Below are 22,218 nucleotides of genomic sequence, written 5' to 3'. Positions count from 1 at the left end.
ACTTAGTGAATGTCAGAGACAAGTGACTAAGAGCAATACAAAGAAGCAAATTTCAGAAACCAGGCCAGGCACTAGGAAAGACTTGATTGATACCCATAGATGTCAGAGATTCATCAAATTCTTCAGACAAGCAGAAAGTGTTATTCCATGGGAATAGACATGACAGGGCAAAGAGCAAACCAGAGCCCACATAAACACATTCTCATGGAAGATCTGACCTCTAAAAGTCCCCTGAGTGTTTTTTTGATTCTTCTGGGGCAGAAACTAACCATGGTGAAAATTAGTTTTCAAGTAGTCAGAAAATTGGGTGTGGCTACCTTAGGTGGGCATACATGAACAGAGGACCATCATAGCTTCTGGGAGCAAATCCCAGCAGACCCTGAATAGGGCCAGTGTCCCACCATTTCTGTCTCCTACTGACTCACTTCCCTTCCCCCAACCTGTCCCAGGACAGGCTTTTTACTGTTCACAGTGGAAACAGTTCAGATTAGTAAGCAGGAATATTATGGAAAGTGTGGACTTGTTTTCAGAGTTCTGCAAAATTAGTCGCTGAAAAATGTTTCTAGGGAGGTGGGCTTAAGTGTATGAGGCAGAGGAATAGTGTTTGCTGTCTAAGTCAAGATAGTACCCTCATAATTATTTGGGAAATACTGTGTGACTCCTTTTTTCTTTTCCTAATTGACGCTCTTGATTTTATTTCCTTTTGACCTTGTATAGGCAGATCATTCTAGTTGTTTGCTAGCTTTTCTGGAGATTGGTCTGCCCTACACCATTTCTGAAGTAGAGGCTTTACTTACTTTGCTTGATTTGTTTTCGTGTTAAATATCAAGAGTGTGGAGGTCACTGTTCAAACCTTCCTGTTTGAACTGTGTGCTTTACACAGCCTTTTTCTTCTGTTCTTTGACCAGATCCTTTGTATTCTAGCTTGTTTGAAATGAATGCTTTCAGCAGCAGGTTTTAGGTAAGGCCAGGTTTTAGTGAATAGCTAATTCTTCATGTCACCTTAACTAAGTAGGTCAGAGAGAATTTTCACTAATTTACATATTTATAGATTAACATTAATATAATTTTCTTTCTTTTGTATTTAAAAATATTCAGCCATTTTCTAGAAATATTGTGGAAATAAAATATCTCCTGTCACATAATAGATAGTAAATTATGTAAAATAAATTTTATATTTTTACTCATGTAAAAATACTGTATACCATTTTAGTATAGTCTAAAACAAAGATGATTTCTTCTCACTGGTAATAGGAATTTAAATCTCATTTAGCACAATGTAGATATTTTTCTCTACCCTTGTGGAGTTTCCAGTCTGCTGTTTTTATAAATGCATTAAATATCCCACTAATAATGATATTGATCACCATTTATTGTATACCAGTTAATATTGAGCATTTTGAATGCATTAGTTCATCTAATCCTTCTAATAACTCCAAGTAAAAAAATGGCATTATATACCATCTTTTATAAATAATTAAACTTGTGGAGTGTCGTTATCATCCAGGACACACCTAGGCATTCTAATTTTAAATCCCTTCTAGTTTCCCTTCTATTTGCTTTAAACATTTGACATTAGAATTTGTTTCCTTGTGTCAAAGTAAATATTTAATAGTAAAATATTATTAATTAGCATGTAAGAAAAATGTCTGAGGAATCTTTGAAGGTGTTTTTCTGCTCATATCCTTCTCAGGAGGAAACGCTGCACAAGTCAGCCAGCAGTAGCAGTGTGTCTCCCTCCTTCCTGGAGGACCCCTTACTGGAAGCTGTGTCCACTAGGAAGAGTAAGTATTTGTGGTGCAAAGAACTAGCTCCAGATACGGTAAAAAACACACTTGACCTAGAATAGGGAGTCCAAAATTGTCTTGTGATTGTTTGGAGTGGTGAGAGGTGAACTTGGAATTTCACCCTTCAGGGATGGAAATAATCAGTTATTTTCCTAGAATGACATCATCATGTAGACATAACCTGATAAGTGGGCCTCATACTCCTTTGGGTTTACAGATCATAAAGTAGAGAATAAGTAAACTATCTCTGTGTACATTTGAAAGTAACTACTTTCTTGTCTGAATTTAAACCAGATGCACAAACTAATCACTAATACACATACACATGTATACTTATATCCATTCCCCACAACCTGTGTAGGTAGTGAAAACACCTTTCTTAATCTTCATGCAGTGGGTTCTGTACACAGAACCTAAAGTTAAGTGATTTCTAAATACTTTTAGCAATTCTTTTCATTTATAAGATCTTATAAAGGATTAAAATTATATGTTAAGGGAGCAGATTCTAGGAAAATGTCAGAGATAAAGCACCCAGAATCTGTCTCCCTACCTAGACAACAGTAATACTGGCAGAATATGCCTGATGTAATTATTTTGGAACTCTGGAGTCTATTACAGGCTTACAACTTCTAGAGAAATACTTGGATAAATTTCATTAACCTTATTAATTTTATAAATTTCAATAATTTTATATCTAAATATAGTGAAAATTTCATTAATTTTATATCTATTAATACAGTGGCAGCCACTCATCCCCCAAGCCCAGCCACATGGCAGCAGCTGTATGCTACTACTGAAGCAGATTGTACATAGCTTTCACAGGCCAGAGTGGGTGAAAAGAACCTTGTTCTTCAAATATTGGGAATCTGTGCTGAAGGCTGCTTCTGGTTCCAAAGGTGTAGACAAAGAAACAAACAACTATTGTTGCATTCTTGCAAGCACCCATCTACTACCCCTAACTGAAGTGATATCCAGGGGAATTAAATGCCCACCAGTTTTTACTTTTTCACCTGGAAAAGTCAGCTATTAGGACATGAAAAACAGCAGCATATACAAAAATATTAGAAAAGCATCCAACTCCACCCACAATGTGGTAGAATAGGGAGGTTGGGTCAATCCTCTCCCCTTATAGACACAACTAAAAATAATAATAATAGTAAAACTAAACTAAAATTTGCATCAAGAAAATTTCAGATGTTTATCACCAGAGACAGGGGACTTTTTCACAGAAATTTCACTCTGAGATCAGTGATTGGCTTTGGGGACATCCCATTCTCATGGATTGGAAGACATTTTGTTTAAATGTCAGTGCTACCCAAAGTGATCTATAGATTCCATGCAACTCCTATCAAAATGACATTTTTTGTATAAATAGAAAAAAAAAAGTCCTAAAATTATATGGACTCTAAAGCAATTCATAATAAACAAAACAAAAATAATCTTCAAAAAGAACATAACTAGAGAATTCACACTTCCTGATTTCAAAACTTATTACAAAGCTATAATAATTAAAATGGTGTGGTATCAGCATGAGCAGCAGATAGGCCAATAAAACAGAATATAGAATACTGAATAAACTGTCACATATATGGTGAAATAACTTTTTATTTTATTTTTATTTTTTTATTTTTTACATCATTGTTCATTTTTTAACATTATTTTCTTCCCCTCTCCCCTTCAGGTGTAGTCCCCATAGAATTTCTTTCACCAGTGCACCCATGCACCATCACCACAGTCGCCTGTGCTCCTGCCTCCCTCCCTCTGATCCCTCTTCTTCCTCCTTCCCTGCAGGATGTCTCTGATTTATAATTGTCTGTTTTTGTTTTGTTGTGTTTTGTATTATTATTCTTTTTTTACACTAATGTCTTATTTGGTTCCCCTATATTCCAGCTATAAGTGAAACCATTTTTCCTTTTCCTACTGCTTTATTTCACTGTGCATAATTCCTTCTAGCTCCATCCATGTTGCTGCAAATAGCATGAGTTGATCTTTTTTGATTGCTGAATAGTATTCCATTATGTATATATACCACATCATCTTGATCCAGTCATCTATTTTTGGGCATTTGGGTTGTTTCCAGGTTTTATATGGTGAAATAATTTTTGACAAATATGCCAAGATCATTCATTCAGTGGGGAAAGAACAGTCTTTTTCAATTAATATTGCTGGAAAAACTAGATTTCCACAGGCATAAGAATGAAGTTATGTCCTTATCCAATACCATATATAAAAATTAACTCATGATGGGGCCTCCCCGGTGGCGCAGCGGTTGAGCGCTGGGTTGCGAAGCTGCCCACGATATCTGTGGTGCCGGTTCGATCCCCGGCTGCTCCCCAGCCACCGGAGGAGGGTCCCACATGGCGCGCAGACCTCTCCTGCCGCCCGCTGCTCCCCTCAGCAGTGTACTTCGGTCCTTCTGCCTGCTCTGCACCCCGCTCTGGCTCTGGTGAATTCTCTCACCCTCCCGCGCTTCTGACTGTACCCAGTGCATGTATAAACAAACAAACAAACAAATAAATAAATAAATAAATAAATAAATAACATGCCTCTATAAAAAAAAAAAAAATTAACTCATGATGGATCAAAGACCTAAATATAAGGCCTAAAATAATAAAACTCTTAGAAGGACATAGAGAACAAAAGCTTCATGACATTGAATTTGGCAGTGATTTTTTTGGATATGATATCACAGGCGCACCATAGCAAAAGAAAAAAAATAGGGAAATAGGAGTTAATGGAAATTTAAAAGTGTTTTTATATCAAAAGGTACTATCAAGTTGCAGCCAAGAGAATGGGAGAAAATATTTAGAAATCATGTTTGATTAGGAATTAATATCCAGAATATATAGAGAAATCCTGAAGTGCAACAACAAAAAGACAACCCAATTCAAAAATGGGCAAAAGTTTAAATAGACATTTCTCCAAAGAAGATATAAATAGCTACCACGCACATAAAATTACTCTTAGCATAATTAATCATCAGGGAAACACAAATCAAAACTACAATGAGGTACCACCTCAAACTTACTAGAATGGCTACTATTAAGAAAATAAATCAGGCCATTTTGTGGACCTTGGTAAGTGAAAGCTTCTGAGGGAGTCCAAAGAGAAAATATTGGGTTGTCAAAAAAGTCATGATGCATTTTTGCATAGAAAACGTAAAAAAATTACATCATGACTTTTCCAGCAACCCAATATATTAGAAGAAATGCATGGTGATTTCCTGTCCCTGGGACTGTAAGGTTTGTGTAGGTAATCTTGGAAACAGTGGTAACAAGACTGAATTGGAACAAGCTTTTGGCTATTATGGACCACTCCAAAGTGTGGGGTTGCTAGAAACCCTCCTAGCTTTGCTTTTGTTGAATTTGAAGATCCCTGAGGTGCAGCCGATACTATCTGAGCACTAGATGGGAGAACACTGTGTGGCTGCATGTAAGAGTGGAATGGTCAAATGGTGAAAAGAGAGGTAGAAATTGTGGTCCACCTCCTTGGGGTTGATGCCTTAAGACGATGATTGGAGAAGGAGTCATCTTCCTCACCACAGCTCTCCAGAAGGAGAAGCTTCTCCTGCAACCATAGCAGGCCCTGTTCTAGAGACAAAAGAGAGAGATTACTGTCTCGGGAGAGAAATCACAAGCCTTCCTGATCCTTCTCTAGGTCTCGTAGCTCATCTAGGTCAAATGAAAGGAAATAGAAGTTTGCAAGAGGAGCGGTGTACAGGAAATAGCATCATTTAGCAGGAGTATTTACAGAAAATTCAGGTTTTGTTTCAGACTTCGTAAGATCGGTGTATTTTTAACTTGTTTTAGCTGTTCACATTTGTTTCTCTCTCAGGACAGTAACAATAAAAGAAATAATTCTCCCTGTTTTGGAATGGATCATATGAAACATACCATTTGCTGCAACATGGGTGGACCTGGAAGGGTTAAACTAAGTGAAATAAGTCAGAACCATAGATATGGTTTCACTTATATGGGGAATATAGAGAAACCGGACATAAGTTCAAAGGCATATCTTGAAAGCTAACCATAGATCTGAGGCATCCAGAGAGGGGTGGGGGAGAAAAAGCAGGTTAAAAGCAGGAGGGGCATAGTGATGTGATGAGGGGGCAGCAAAGGGAAGGGGATGTGATGAGGTGGGAGCAAAGGGAAGAGGAGGGTCTAGTGGAGGATTGCTGGGGCTTTTTTAAAAGGTGGTAGGTGTGGTGAAATAACGTACAACTGTAGAGGTGTAAACCTATACCCTTAAGGCATATACTGTGATGTAAATCAACATTACCTCAATAACTTATAATTTAAAAAAAGAATTTTTACTTTGAAGTGTTCCCATAAAAAAAATGGAATGTGCTTTGAACTTTATTTAATCTTACATAGGCTAATAATAAACCTGTAAATTCAGCCTCTCTAAAAAGTATGAATATTATTATGTTAATATTATTATTAAGTTAATATTATGGAAACACAACTGGCAAAAATTGAATCAAGACTTTCTTTTTCTATAGCGAAGATAAGTTTGCAGCTGTAGTTGAACAGTCTTTAAAAGCTGCTGTGAACTGTACCATAAAAGCTAGTTAGAGCGTTATCTTATTTTAACATTCACATTCAATAGTGAATGCCCAGTTGGTATAGAAAATTAAAAATTTTCAAGAAAATTAGTTCACTTTTGCTTTCAGTCGTAAGTTCCTTATGTGATTACTGTGTATCAGTGCATAGCTCTTCATAACATTCTTTATTTGGAAATTTGAGACAATTCAAGATCCCGCTGCTCCCCTCAGCAGTGTACTTCGGTCTTTCTGCCTATTCTGCTCCCCACTCTGGCTCTGGTGAATTCTCTCACCCTCCTGCGCTTCTGACTGTACCCAGTGCTTGTATAAATAAATAAACACATCTTTAAGAAGAAAAAAAAGAGGTTTTCTGTTTAAAAAAAATAAAATAAAAACAACTCTGTCCCAACTTATCACTAGGCAGAGGAGAGAGTGGTACAATATTAACATCACAGCTGGAAATTTACTTTTTGATAAATACAGTTTGCTTTAAACCTAAGGATAAAGTGTCTTGATAAGTATCACGAAGGAAGAATTTTCATATTTTATATTTTATCTCTTAAAAAGACTATAAATAAGGAGAGTACACTTGAGAATTTTGGTATGATTTGGGAGTCTTCTTGACCACAGAGAATATAAATTATTACATATTTTTACAATATTTCCTGAGACTTTTATTGCAAAATTCTGAGGAAAGTAGCATGGGGATTTTAATATGTACAAATATGAGACAATGTATTTATATTGTGTTTTATATGATAATTTGAATGGATATTAATAACAGAATATTTTCCCTTTTCCTTGCTATTTCTATAGCAACTTACTTTGATAATTTGAATGGATATTAATAACAGAATATTTTCCCTTTTCCTTGCTATTTCTATAGAGCAACTTACCTTGCAGACATTATACTATAACAGTCCTCACAGTCTTATCCTAAGAACCTCCAATATAAATATACCTGTCCAATGTAACAAATACTTCATTCTTGAATGTAGTGTTTGTCACAAATAACAAATGCTTTTTTTATTGGAAATTCAAAATGTAAGATTTTAATTTTGTAAGAAAGTTTATTTCAATTTGGCTAATTTCATTTCTTTAGAACCTCCAAAATTCTTGCCCATATCATCAACACCCCAGCCAGAGAGACGGCAGCCACCACAGAGACGACATTCCATTGAAAAGGAAACACCTACTAATGTGAGACAGTTTCTGCCACCATCCAAGCAAAACTCCCGATCTCTTGTAAGTAACTGAAAAATTGTACAATAATGTAATTAGTTTTCTTGGGGCAATGATGAGAAAAAAAATTTTTTCCAAAGGTTAAAATGAAATTTAAATAACCTCATTCATTTCGTTTTAATAGCTGAAGAAAACCAACTCTAACAGTGACATGGTGAAATTTGACCATTCTTTGTTCATTTAAAGTACTTTTTTATTTTAGAAGTCTTAGCAATGGTAGAAGATAGAGATTATTATTTCCATCTTCCTTTCAAAAGGTATTAATGCATTTGAGAGTTAATACTAATTTCAAAAACTTAGCAGATCTTACTGTAATAGACTGTTTTATTGAGGAAGAAAAACAAATGCAGAATTTTGAACCATTAAACCATATTGTTTTCAAGTATGCTCATGATATTGGGGCCAAAACCACTATTTGGATTGGTTGACAGTTTTTGCTATTTTCCAGAAACTTCCAGATTCATGTAGTGGTTACTCATTCCTCCGGACAGTGGGATATAGTACACAAGGCCCTGCCAGGAAGAAGTAATAGGTCTACCAGCCAAGGAGGTCTGAAAAGAATCTTTGTAGTCTCACTTGGCTTCAGAAATATTTGCAAGCAAGATACAAGACCTCAGTCAGTAATTCTGCCAGTAACCTAATAATGTTTTTGCAGATACTCATGAATATAAAGCACTAAAATATGTTTAGTCCATAGTTTTATGCTGTGATCCGTCATCAAGTGTTCAAGCAAAGCAATAACAAGATGTTCCTCCTGCAGCCCAGTGAAAGATACTATGGTTATTGTGGAGGTACTGAGTTTGAACAGAACTTTCAATGTTCAAATTTGGTCAGTCATCTCTATTCCCAAATAATATCATTAAAGAACTAATGGTTTTAGGGCAATTCTTCATAGGATTCCTTTATAGCACCTAAAATAATCACCCAAATATTTATATGTGACTAAATATAACCTTATCAGTGATTGACCAACAGAAAAATAACTCCAATCTTTAAAATAGTTTTTTTCAGAATACTAATATATGTAAGAGGAAGCGCTTGTGATTTTTTTTTCACAATTTCAATAATTTAGGAAGCTGTTCTCTCCACACAGGTTTTTCTAAAAACCAGTTTATCATCTAACTCTGTACTTGGCCGTGTTGTCATAGGAACTGTCAGATGAACTACAAAGAAACTGCAGCTGGTAGTAAAAGTTTTACTATGAAAGACCATCAGCCCACATCAAGGACCCATCAAGTATATTTCCTGGTCAGGCTGTGAGTTTATTGTAGAGGAGAACAAGATAAACTAATGTGCAGTCAGGAGAAAGGTACCAGTGAAAAGGCAGTGTGAGAGCCCCTCTGGTCAGCATTGGATGGTGTTGAGGTCCCCTGTGGATCTTGTGCTTTCTCGAAATTCCTTGTGGCACCAGCTGAGGCAGAATCATCCAAGTCAAAGTAATGACTTTTCTTGTTAGTCACTTACCTTGTAAAATCAAAAAAAAAAAATCACGTTTCTCTTGTGATAGTGTCCTCTACCTTGGTAAGTATTGTTTGTTGTTGTTAAGTATGATAATTAAAAATTTTAGCTACCTTGTGTTTATTTTAAAGATTTATTTATTCACCCATACAAGAACAGGATACAGGCCAGATGTGCTGGAGGGTAAGAGGATTCACCAGAGACAGAGTAGGGAACACTACAGGCAGTCTGACTGAAAAACACTGCTGAGGGAAGGAGCAGGGGAGACCGGAGAGGTCTGCTGTGCCATGTGGGTATCTTGCCTGTGAGTCAGGATCTAACTGGCGCTGTAGAGGCTGCGGACAGCTTCACAGAGCTGCACTCAACCGCCTGTGCCACCGAGGAGGCCCTTAGCTATCTTTTAGATAAAAGCCATCATTTTGTATTTATAACCCCTCCATTGAAAATGGTAAAAATGTCTTTGTTAATTCATTTTCATTTTTATTGTGTTTCCCTCTCTTTTTTTAGGATGTTTAAAATGTAATTTTTTTTCATCATTTCATCAAATGAATGAAGGTCATTGCCCATCTAAGTGTGAAAGGAGACTTGTCTTTACCTTACCTACCTTCTGGGGAGTGAGCGTCAAGCAGCTGCTTGGTATTTATTTCCAAGTTGCCTGTGGCCCCATTTAGGAGATTTGGTTGTTCATAGGGCAACCAATTTAGAAAAACTTAATTAAGTCTTTTCTCCGTGAGTTCTGAGATACTCTAGGAATCACTTCATGGTTTAATCACTAATTTATGCATATGGATGCAGATATTGGCATAGACACACAGAGAATCTACCATGTCCTTCAAGGTGTTTCTGTTTTGTTTATTTTTCTTTTATGTTCTGTAATCATTGTTTGTAGGTCACTCATGTTCAGCATTATTTTCTCCTTTTTCTTTTCCCCATGCCATTTTCTTTTTTCCTTATCTATTGTTCAGGTTCCTAGGATAACCAGTGTATGGCCAAGGACACCTTTTCGACCACTTTTTTCTACCATACAAACAGCTTCTCTGCTCAGCTCTCATCCTTTTGAAGCAGCCATGTTTGGGGTAGCAGGGGCTATGTATTATCTCTGTGAAAGAGCTTTTACCAGCAGGTGGAAATCCTCAAAGGTTGGCGTCTTTCTGCTGGTTCTGGGAATTATTTCACTCTATTCCTTTGACAGTGATACCTCAACTACTGCACTCTGCAAGAATTAACAGCTTAGATGGGCACTTTGCTTCTGATTGTTGATTCCAATCTTTGGTAGGATGCATAGATCACACCATGATCTCAATTGAGAGGAAAATTACTTTGAAAGGACAACAAACTCAAAATGCAGCATCAGATTAGAGGTATCTGTGTTTGTCTCTTTGAATGACCTCACTATACAGCAGGAGGAATATTCTCTCCTCCATGTACAGGGGAACTCTCAGTGCCCATGGGATGCTTTCTTCCCAGGACCTCCCTGCCATCAGAAGAGCATTTGTTTGCTCACTCCGCTGGCAGAGCAGCCTCCTGCCAGGCCAGATAGACACTGGAGACTGACTCTGCAGTTCACTGAACCCTGCCACTTCCCATTTCCTTGCACACCCCACCCCTCGTTCCAGTGGGCAATCCATAACCTCCCCAGTGCTCAGAAAATCATTTTCTTCCTTAGCGTCTTTCTTCAAGCTGCTTTGTGATGGTCAGGATAGTGTATGGTTTTATGACAACCCATTTCTGTGTAGAGAATTTTTTTCAGCAACAAAACAACAAAGATTTATTTTAATGTGTGAAACAGCATGTACAGAGAAATTTTGTTTTCTACGCATGTATTACTCAAAACATTTTAAATAATTCTGCATTTTACTCTCTTGAGATTTTATCTAGAATATATTTTTTAAAGAAAGTGTAGTAACTTCCAAACCTTAGTGAAATAAAACATCCTCAGACCATAGTGAAGCTTACCTTGCTCCCAGTGTGACGCAGTGACTGCTTTGCCTGTTGTGACTCATGCAGGATACTGGCTGTCCAGGTCCTTGATTAACTTAAACATTCTTGATGAATGAATAGAACTTGAAACCAGCAGATGGTTTTCTTGTTACTCTTTATATTACCTATCATGGTTTAGAAAAGAGACTCAGAATGTAAATGAAACACAGATTCTTTTGTTTGTCATGAAATACTGGATAAATCTCTATTCTTTTTCCCATTTTAGATACAGCTATTTGGGTAGTACGTGAGCAAGATTTCACCCCTGTCACTCCTACAGCTGCCACTGCAGATCTGTCTACACTTTTATTTTTATTATCAATCTTCCCCAAACAGATACTTGAATACTAACTCCTCACACTACTTTAAGCAAAGAATTCATTTTGAGTTTTAAAGTTCAACTTGGAAAAAAAAAGAATAATTAATAGTTGCAATTTTTCTTTACAACCGCATTTCTTTGGTTTCTTACTCAAAAGACAATGGTTTTGGATAATTTTCAAATATCTGCTATTTATGTTTTTTTTTTTGCTAGTCAGGAACACTGTAAAGTAAGTTCTAAAAGAATATTTGCTTCTATATATTGTAATCTTTATTAAAACTTTTAAGACTTTAGCCTCCCTTTCCTAAATTTCGGAGTCACGTTGAAACAAGTAAAGCACGGGAATTAGAGTTGTGCTCTTTGGTTCTCAGGTTCAGGTCTAGTCATGAACATGAGCTTTAGTGCTTTTTTACATTTGGAGCATTAAGATCTCAGCAAGATTTATTAAGGTTTAATTTGGCCTGGGGGATATTCAATTACTGCTTTTTTCCAACTGGAAAAAAAATAACAAAACTAATACTAGTAATTATCATTTTCCTTCATGTTGCATTAAAGTTTTGTTGTCCTTGGGAAAACTCCAGAATCAGAACATTAGCATTTGACCTGATGGAAATTATTTTACTAAAGGGTAATCTTGAAATTCCAAAGAACAAGAAACAAAGAAATCCACAATTATTTATTATATTCTGTGAAGTACTAAATTTGTGTATAATTCAAACAGTAAGTTGAAAGTATGCTTAACTAAGCCCCTTTGTGACTTGAGACTGAGGAAAAGGAAGTACAAGCTACAGGTGTATTATGTGTGCCAGCACATTGCTGTGAATGAAAGGATTCCTGTCTACCTGAAGTGTTTACCAGCCAGGCATCCTCATTGTAAAGTTAATTAAATTGACACTATTTGCCATCTTGCTGGCATGTAGAACAACAAGTCTTAGGTAGTTATTATCTGGTTACTTGCTAGATCTTTATCTTATTTTGTTACAGTTCAGCAATTATGTCAGATTGTTAGCCATTAGAAAATGTACCCATCATACACATCACTTATGAAGAAAAACAACTAGGAAAACTTACAAAAAATGTTAAAAGCTGAGGAAAGCCATCATTCAGATGTGTGCAACCAATAACACTTAGCACACAATTTAATGGTCTAAACTTCAAAAAGGCAATGCTTTATTCTCACTTGCTGCTATGCTCTTTTCCTAGGGTGGAGCAAAACAGAGTAGATATTGGACCTACTGATTTAATCCTGTTATCTACAAAAGAAAATTATGTGATTACTTAGAAAATATCTTAGTCATCTTAGAGCAAATGATAAAACTTTTATATAAAAAAAAAAACTATCCCCATGCCACTAAATATGAAGCCCTCTCTTAAAAATTTAATTGCATGATTTTTTTCCCAATTCATTTTAAAGCAAAGTTAATGTTCCCAAAGTTAACATGAATAGAGAAGATTTTGTATTGATACTAAGAAACTTAATTTTTCAAGCTACTTTTTTTTAGTAAATGCTAATGTTTGTTAAGTTTGCAGCCTAGATTTGTTTTTGTTTTTCTCTGATGGAAAGACAGAACTGAATGTTAAAATTCCATAACTGACTGCATTTGTGGTCATGTGCTTTCTCATTTGGCTTGTTTAATTCCAGAGTGACTGTGAGCCCGTGCTATTATGTATGTGTGGGAATGAAATAATGGGTTTGTACTGAGAACATTGAGTTTCAGTGTCACTACATCACAATGGTCCTTGTGAAGCCTGGCAGGGTGCAAATGCACAAGCCTGTTCTGTCTTTCTATTAGATCCACCAATCAAGCTCAGGGCTGGATGGGGAACAGATGGGTGTGACGCTCTTTATTCAGTGGGATCAGTTACATCAACATCTTCCTCAGCTGTTTTTAGGGAAACCATTAACCTAAGACAGCCAACATAAATATTTATTGTGAAATTCTTCTTAGTTTTTCCACATTTTCCAGTGCTGACTCTGCATTTAGTTGTTGAAAAGGAGTATCAAATCTGAAGAACTGCAGGGCAGTCTGTAGAGTCTGCCTTTTGGCTGTCTACTGCATCAGTAGTTACATGTTCTGTTCCACTCATACCATTAGGATTTTTTAAGGTATGCTGATGTAACTAACCACTAAATAATGCTTCTCAGTATAAGTTGCTAACCACCTTCTTTTGGCTATTCTGGGAACCACACCAGTTTTAAAACCAGTATCAATGTCATAAATTTTCTACTTATTAGCATATAATAAAAAAACACAACATTAAATAATGTCTTTGCATAATCATAGGAGAAAACTGACAAATTTTGTTTAGAATGACAAAATATTTTCAGGATTTTGGTGCATTGATACAGAGCAGATAAATACTTGAGATAAAATGTCTAAACAAATGTGAGGAACTTTCATTTCTTAAAATTTCAAAATCCTGCAATGATTCACATGATCCCCAGAAGTTTTCTACCATCTATTGTCTTAATGTAATTAGAAATTGTGGTCCCCAGAGTGAGCCAGCTCTGTTCCAGTATTCATTGAGAAACCCATTTTCTTCTCCGAAGCTACTAACCAGGTGTCTGATCTGAAATTTTAGTGTCAGAAAAAGGGGTGGAAGCTTCCTATTCATGTGAAATTTTGAATTTCAGGAGGAGTTCTGCTACCCAGTGGAGTGTCTAGCTCTGACTGTTGAGGAAGTGATGCATATTCGCCAGGTCCTGGTGAAGGCAGAGCTGGAAAAATATCAACAGTATAAAGATGTCTACACTGCCCTGAAAAAAGGAAAGGTAGAGCTGTTTCAAGTTGACCTACTGGCAGGGTTAGAAGAAAGGCCATTCGTAGCGTGATCTCCTGAGGGAACTGCCTACCAACCAGGTGGCACAAGACTGGGAGGGGAGTCTGGTTGGTTAAGAGGCTTATTCTCCAGTAAACATTCTGCCTTGCTCAAAAAAGGAGTATTTTTGTTTCTCCCTTAAAAATCAAAAACTGTGGAAGGTTTAAATGGCATGCCTTCATAAAACCATCTCTGCATTTAGTCATACTTTTAGAAGATTTGTAAAGAAAGTGTATATGAGAAACAGAGGAGACTTTCAGATTGTTTCTATAATGGTGAGACTCTTGAGTTCCTTTTATTACCTTTGAAAAATAGGATTATAATTAATTAAAGAGCCAAATAATAGTCACAAAGCCAAACATAAAAAATGGGGTTTCTGAATTATTTTCTTCCTTCTATTAAACTTCCCCAGTATATAAAGCATATTCATACATGTAAATTAGGAAATTAATTATGGGCAATGCCTTTTTTTGCCTTTTGAATTTGTATTTTTTAGCTCTGCTTCTGTTGCCGAACTAAGAGATTTTCTTTCTTCACCTGGTCTTACACATGTCAGTTCTGTAAGAGGTAAGGTATGGTTTTGTAATTGACAAAAAGAGAGATTTAACAATAGTTAAGAAAATACCAATTACCATCATTGTTTTATTTTTCTACACAGGAACAATATTTCAAAAACCCAATTTATTATCACATTGTGCTATGCTTTGTTAGAAATACTGAATTCTTCAAAAGAGTAGAACAAATAATTACTTTTTTTTCTTTTGAACATGTTTAATATATACTTTTTCTAAATAAATTTTATTTTTATATTTCCCATACAATTGCAACCCCCTTATTTTGACCCCAATCCCTCCCCTCCCCGCCCCCCACCTCCCATAGAGTGTCTCTGGTTCATAGTTGTTTATTGATTTTGATTTTCACTTTCTTATAGTTATTCATTTTCCTGGTCCCTTATTTAAGTTTTCTAGATTCCTGCTATGAGTGAGACCATCCGGTATTTTTCTTTTTCTTTCTGGCTTATTTCGCTGAGCATGATCCCTTCCAGCGCCATCCATGTTGCTGCAAATTGCATGTGTTTATCTTTTTTGAATGCTGAGTAATATTCCATGGTGTATATGTACCACATATTCTTGATCCGTCATCTAGTTTTGGGCATTTGGGCTGTTTCCAAAGCTTAGCTATTGTAAACAGTGCTGCTATACACATAGGGGTGCAGGTGCTGTTTGGAATTGATGTTTCTGTGTCCTTTGGGTAAATACCTACGAGTGGAATTGCTGGATCATATGGAAGCTCTATGTTTAGTAGGTCCAGAAATCTCCACACAGCTCTCCATAGTGGTTGGACCAGTTTGCACTCCCACCAACAGTGCAGGAGAGTTCCTTTTTCTCCACATCCTCGCCAACATTTGTTGTGCTAGTTTTTTTAATATGTGCCATTCTCACTGGTGTAAGATGGTATCTCATGGTAGTTTTGATTTGCATTTCCCTGATTACAAGTGATGTTGAACATTTTTTCATTTGCCTGTTGGCCATTTGCATTTCCTCTTCAGAGAAGTTTCTTTTTAGCTCTTCTGCCCATTTTTTGACAAGATTATTTTCTTTGTTGTTGTTGAGTCTCATCAGCTCTTTGCAGATTTTTGTGATCAGTCCTTTATCATTAGTGTTGGGTGCAAAAATGTTCTCCCAGTTGGTGGGGTTTCTCTTTGTTTTTGTTATTGTCTCTTTTGCTGTGCAGAAGCTCTTTAATTTGATGTAGTCCCAGCTGTTTGTTTTTGCCTTCACTATCATTGCTTTGGGTGATGTGTCTCTAAACATGTCTTTGATGTACATATCACGTAGTGTTTCACCTATATTTCCTTCTAAGTATTTTATGGTTTCAGGTCTTATGTCTAGTTCTTTAATTCATTTTGAGTTGATTTTTGTGTATGGTGTGAGGTAGTGGTCAAGCTTCATTCTTTTGCATGTAGTGACCCAGTTTTCCCAGCACCATTTATTGAACAAACTTTCTTTGCTCCAATGCATATTCTTTGCACCTTTGTCAAAGATTAGTTGACCATAAATCTATGGGTTTATTCTGGATTTTCTATTTGATTCCATTGGTCTGTGTGTCTGTTCTTGTTCCAATACCATGCAGTTTTGATGATTATGGCTTTGTAGTATAGTTTGAAGTCTGGGAGTTTGATGTCTCCATTCCCTTCTTTTTTTTTGTTTCAGGAGAGCTTTGGTTATTGGGTGTTTTTGATGATTCCATATAAATTTCATCAATAATTGTTCTATTTCTTTGAAGAATGACATTGAAATTTTGATTGGAATAGCATTGAATCTGTATGTTGCTTTTGGTAGGATGGCCATTTTGATAATGTTTATTCTTCCAACCCATGAGCAGGGGATTTCTTTCCATTTCTTTATGTCTTCTTCTATTTCTTTTAACAGTGTTTTATAGTTTTCTTTGTATAGGTCCTTTACCTCTTTTGTTAGATTTATTCCGAAGTATTTGCTTTTTTTTGTTTCGATTATAAAAGGGATGGTTTTTTTGATTTTTTTCTTCAGATTTATTGTTTGTGTATGGGAAGGCTACTGACTTTTGCGTGTTGATTTTGTATCCTGCCACTTTACTGAACTGATTGATGAGTTGAATTAGTTTTTCTGTGGAGTTTTTGGGGTTCTCTATGTTTATTATCATATCATCTGCAAATAGTGATAGTTTGACTTCTTCTTTTCCTATTTGGATTCCTTGTATATCTTTCTCTTGTCTTATTGCTCTGGCTAGGACTTCCAGTATTATATTGAAAAGCAGTGGTGAGAGTGGACATCCTTGTCTTGTTCCAGATCTTAATGGAAATGCTTTCAGCTTTTCACCATTGAGAATGATACTGGCTGTTGGCTTGTCATATATGGCCTTTATGATGTTCAGGTATGTTCCTTGTATCCCAAGAATTTCAAGGGCTTTTATCATGAATGGGTGTTGCACTTTGTTGAAAGCTTTCTCAGCATCAATTGATATTATCATATGGTTTTTATATTTCTTTTTGTTCATGTGTTGGATGACATTGATTGATTTTTGGACATTGAACCATCCTTGTGACCCTGGCATGAATCCTACTTGGTCGTGGTGAATTATCTTATGGATACATTGTTGGATTCTGGTAGCTAAAATTTTATTGAGGATTTTTGCATCCGTGTTCATTAGGGAGATTGGCCTGTAGTTTTCTTTTTTTGTGTTGTCCTTGTTCTGTTTTGGTATCAGTGTAATGTTTGCTTCATAGAACATGTTTAGTATTATCCCTTCCTTCTCAATTTTTTGGAAGAGTTTGTGAAGGATAGGCACTAATTCGTCTCTGAATGTTTGGTAGAATTCATTTGTAAATCCATCAGGTCCTGGGCTTTTGTTTTTGGGGAGGTTTTTGATTACCATTTCAATTTCGCTGCTTGTAATTGGTCTGTTTAGGTGTTCTATTTCTTCTTTATCTAGCTTTGGGTCATTGTAGAGTTGTAGGAATTTGTCCATCTCCTCTAGATTGTTGAATTTGTTTCCATATAACTGTTCATAGTAGTTAGTGATTATTCTTTTGATTTCTACTGTGTCTGTTGTGATTTCTCCTCTTTCATTCATGATCCTGTTTATTTGTGCTTACTCCCTTTTTTCCTTTGTGAGCCTGGCTAGGGGTTTGTCTATTTTATTGATTTTTTTTTTCGAAGAACCAGCTCTTGGTTTCATTGATCTTTTAGATTGTTTTTTTAGTTTCAATTTCATTTATTTCTGCTTTGGTTTTTATTATGTCTTTTCTTCTACTGGTTTTGGGGTTTTTTTGTTGTTGTTCTTTTTCTAGATCTTTGAGCTTTGAGATTAGGTTGTTTCTTTGAGTTCTTTCTTGTTTCTTGATGTGAGCCTCTATTGCTATATATTTTCCTCTTATTACTGCTTTTGCTGCATCCCATACATTTAGGAAATTGGTGTCCTCCTTGTCATTCAATTCAAAGAATTTTTTAATATTCTTTGATCTCCTCATTAGTCCAGTGATCTTCCAGTAGTGTGGTATTCAATCTTCATGAGGTAGGAGAGTTTCTTGCCTTCTTTTTATGGTTTATTTCTAGTTTGATGCCTTCATGGTCAGAAAAGATGGTTGGTATGATTTCAATCTTGGTGTATCTGTTGATGTTTGTCTTGTGCCCCAGTATGTGATCGATCCTGGAGAATGATCCGTGTGCGCTTGAGAAAAATGTGTAAGCCGATTTTTTGGGGTTTAGTGTTCTATAGATGTCTGTTAAGCCCAAGCACTCTAAATCCTTATTTAGAGCTTTAGTGTCTTTACTTATTTTTTGTCTCATTGATCTATTCATTGTTGATAGTGGTGTGTTGAAATCTCCCACTACGTATGTGTTTTCTCTGATGTCTGTTTTCAGAGATGACAATAGTTGTCTGATATATTTTGGTGCTCCTTCGTTTGGTCAATATATGTTAATGAGTGTTATTTCTTCTTGAAGTATTGTCCCCTTGATCATAATGTAGTGACCATTGGGGTCTCTTTTTATCTTTTTGAGTTTGAAATCTGTTTGATCTGATATAAGTATAGCTGTTCCTGCTTTCTTTTTTGGTCCATTTGCTTGTAGAATTGTTTTCCATCCTTTAACTTTGAGTCTGTTTTTTTCTTTTGTAGCTAAATGTGTTTCCTGGACACAGCAGAAGGTTGGGTTTTGTTTCTTAATCCAGCCTGTGACTCTGTGTCTTTTTATTGAAGAGTTTAGTCCATTTACATTTAGAGTTAATATTGATATGTTAGCATCTGTATTTGCCATTGTGTTTGTCTTTCCTTTGATTTTATTTATTTGTTCTTTTAATAACTTTTTTTTTTTTTTGGCCGTCTTTGTTATTCTTCCCTCTGAAGTTCTGGCTTTAGGACTCCTTGTAGTATTTTCTGGAGTGGGGGTTTAGTCATAATGAAATTCCAGAGTTTCTGTTTGTCTGGGAAGGTCCTTATTCTTTCTTCATAGAGGAAGGAGAGCTTTGCGAGATAGAGTATTCTTGGTTGGCATCTGTTTTCTTGGAGTCTGTTGACTATGTCCCTCCACTCTCTCCTTGCCCGTAGTGTTTCTTTGGGGAAGTCTGATGTCAGTCTGATTGGTTTTCTTTTGAATGTTATCTGTTTCTTCCCTCTTGTTAGCTTCATTATTTTTTCCTTGTCCTGGATTCTTGGGAGCTTTACTATTATGTGTGTTGCTGTATTTTTCCTTTCATCATGGAAGTTTGGTGTTCTTCTTGCTTCCTGTGTATCAATTTTCAGCTCCTTCTTCATGTTTGGGAGGTTCTCTTCAATTATTTCCTTGAATATTTTCTCTGTTCCTGCATCTCTCTCCTCTCCTTCTGGTATTCCTATAACTCTTATATTTCCTTTCCTCATGGTGTCAGATAGTTCCCAAAGTCTTTCTTCTGTCTTTTTCCTTCGTACTTCTCCTTCCTTTTCTGTTTTGGTTCTTTTTATTTCTGTGTCTTCAAGAGTACTTATTCATTCTTCCATTTCCTCTATTCTGCTTTCATTGCTTTTCCCAGAGTTCTTTAGTGCCTCCATTAATTCTTTGATCTCCTGCATTTCTTTTACTTCCCTCTTTAGGGACTCAATTTCATTCTTCTGATCGTTGATTATTTTTCCCTTATCATTGTTTTCCTTTACGACTTCTGTCAGTTTTTTAATCACGGCAATTTTCAATTCTCTTTCTGGAAGGCTCAGAAGTTCTTCCAAGTTGCTGTCGTTGCAGTCTGGGGGGTGGTTTTCTTTTTGTGGTGTGCTTTTTTTCCTGAGGAGTTGCTAGGTTGCATGTGGTTCTTCTACTCCCTACTGTCTGTTTTCTAATTTGCCGTATGCTTTGGGACACTGTGTTGCTGGGACTGGCCGGCAACTTGGTGAACTTCTCCGCTCCCCTCTGGCTCTTCCGGGAGTCATGTGTAGGTTTCAAGCAGTCTTTACTGGAGAAAGGTCCCCATTCTAAAATGCCGATGCTGGGACACGCTCCCCTGCGTGCCTGGTCTGCCCTGGCAGTGGGTTCCCGCTCCCCCTCTGGGCTTGGACTGCAGGCCAGAAGGGGCCTGGCCTGGGCGACCTTCCCAGCTCACCTCTGGCTCCCCCACGAGCCTTCTGCAGGTTTCAAGCAGTCTTTACTGAAGAAATGTCCCTGTTCTAAAATGTCAATGCGGGGCGCACTCCCTGCACACCCGGTCTGCTCCGGTGGTGGGTTCCCGCTCCCACTCTGGGCTTGGGCTGCAGGCCAGAAGGGGCCTGGCATGGGTGAACTTCCCAGCTCACCCCTGGCTCTTCCACGAGCCTTCTGCTGATTTCAAGCAGTCTTTACTGAAGAAATGTCCCTGTTCTAAAATGGCGATGTGGGGTGCACTCCCGGTCTGCCCCGGGGGTGGGTTCCTGCTACCCCTCTGGGCCTGGGCTGCAGGCCAGAAGGGGCCTGGCATGGGTGAAATTCCCAGCTCACCTCTGGCTCCTCTGGGAGCCTTCTGCTGGTTTCAAGCAGTCTTTACTGAAGAAATGTCCCTGTTCTAAAATGGCGATGCGGGACGCACTCCCTACGCGCCTGGTCTGACCTGGCGGTCTGGAACAAATAGTTATTAAACAGTATTAAATATATTTCTCTTCGTATATTTCTTTTATATAATCAAGATAATTCTAATAACGTAATGCTTTAACAGAAATAAATGGATGACCTTGTCGTGTTATTTTTAGATAAATAAGAAAAATTTGAACAGATATATAGTGATCCTTTTATAGGAAACTAGGAATTAGGTTTTACAGATGGCTTGCCTTTACAGTTGTATTGACTTGTTATATTCTGATAGAAGAACCAGAGAGTTTTTATAATTTATTGTAGAGATTGACAGCCACACAGCCTGTAGTGTCTTAACTCTCCAGTTGTATCTATGGTATCATGCCAACTAATTCTTCTGATTTTGTGTACAGGCCAGTATGCTCACAGTGTTGCAAAAAGGTAAGCTATGCTTAGTGAAATTATAACTGTTAGTTTTAATAACTATGTCTTTTTAGCAGTACTGCTCATTCTCAGTTTTATTTGGGATAATAGATGCGCCTGCCCTCCAAGCCATATTGCACTCTTCCTATCTTTTCACTGGGACCTTCTACCTTGCAAAGAGGGGAAAGTTGTATGAGGCCAGAAAAACCTTCCACTAGCCACCATCGGCCCCTTCGGAGCATTGCTAGGTAAGTGAGGGGCCTGGGTCTTCAGCGTCTCCTTTGTAAAAGGAAAAAAAATTTTTTTTTTTTTTTTTGAGGACTATCATAGGTGATGGGATTTTGGTTCAAAGAGGATAGGGTGGGAGGAGTGTTGATTGGTTTTAGCTTAGTTGTGACTTGCACACAAATTTCCAAACCTCCCCTAAAGGTAATGTGTAATGGCTAGCTGTCTAAGGATACCTTAATCTCACCATTGTTGTTTTTTTTTTTGTCTGCCTTAGAAATTATTTCTTCATTGTGCCTTTAAAAATTCATCTTTACACTGATCTTGTTTTCAGTGGAGTTGGAAACTTGCACATAACAGGATAATCCTTCCTTCCTTAGTTTTTTTTTTTTTTTTAAAAAAAAAGATTGATTTATTTATACAAGAACCAGGGAACAGGGCAGATGTGCAGGAGGGTGAGAGGATTCACCAGAAACTGAGAGGGGAACAGAACAGGCCGACTGACTAAAATACACTGCTGAGGGTAGCAGCGGGTGAGACAGGAGAGGTCTGTCGCGCCATGTGGGTAGCTTCCCGGTCAGCCCGGATCAAACCTGCACTGCAGAGGCTGCGGACAGCTTCACAGTGCTGCACTCAACCAATTGAGCCACCAGGGAGGCCCCTTCCTTACTTAGTTTTAAAAGAAAATCTGTTTAATCTTGGGTTTACAGCTATCTGCAATAGGTTTGATTTATTTTCCTGTTATAAAGGCAGAAATAAAGCTTTATGTCAAGAGCTAGCAATTTCAAAGAAGAGAAATTGTCCAAATATCGGTCTCTTTGCATTTAATGCAGAGTAAAGTTAGTGCTAAGAAAGATGGAAGGGAAGTCAGCT

General features: G+C 37.1%; 1 protein-coding gene and 1 pseudogene across 6 annotated transcripts in view; both read left to right on the top strand.

Moving 5' to 3' along the window:
* SPIRE1 (spire type actin nucleation factor 1) overlaps positions 1-22,218 on the top strand; it is a 174,345-nt gene that overhangs the window by 149,843 nt on the left and 2,284 nt on the right. For 4 of the 6 annotated variants that reach the window (XM_054694224.1, XM_054694225.1, XM_054694227.1 and 1 more), the window contains 7 exons: positions 1,694-1,784; positions 7,433-7,575; positions 9,996-10,169; positions 13,965-14,102; positions 14,646-14,716; positions 21,111-21,138; positions 21,232-21,368. In XM_054694224.1, the coding sequence (XP_054550199.1) occupies positions 1,694-1,784; positions 7,433-7,575; positions 9,996-10,169; positions 13,965-14,102; positions 14,646-14,716; positions 21,111-21,138; positions 21,232-21,368 (782 nt within the window). The remainder of the gene's footprint in view (positions 1-1,693; positions 1,785-7,432; positions 7,576-9,995; positions 10,170-13,964; positions 14,103-14,645; positions 14,717-21,110; positions 21,139-21,231; positions 21,369-22,218) is intronic. The other 2 variants (XM_037508869.2, XM_037508868.2) reach the window with 1 other exon arrangement.
* LOC119243212 (serine/arginine-rich splicing factor 3-like) lies at positions 4,988-5,614 on the top strand (annotated as a pseudogene).

Source organism: Talpa occidentalis, unplaced genomic scaffold (assembly GCF_014898055.3).
Source record: "Talpa occidentalis isolate TD23 unplaced genomic scaffold, MPIMG_talOcc4v2.1 talOcc4.13, whole genome shotgun sequence".
Lineage (NCBI taxonomy): Eukaryota > Metazoa > Chordata > Mammalia > Eulipotyphla > Talpidae > Talpa > Talpa occidentalis.
Note: the sequence above shows the minus strand (reverse complement) of the source record. Positions and strands in the feature narration are given on the sequence as shown.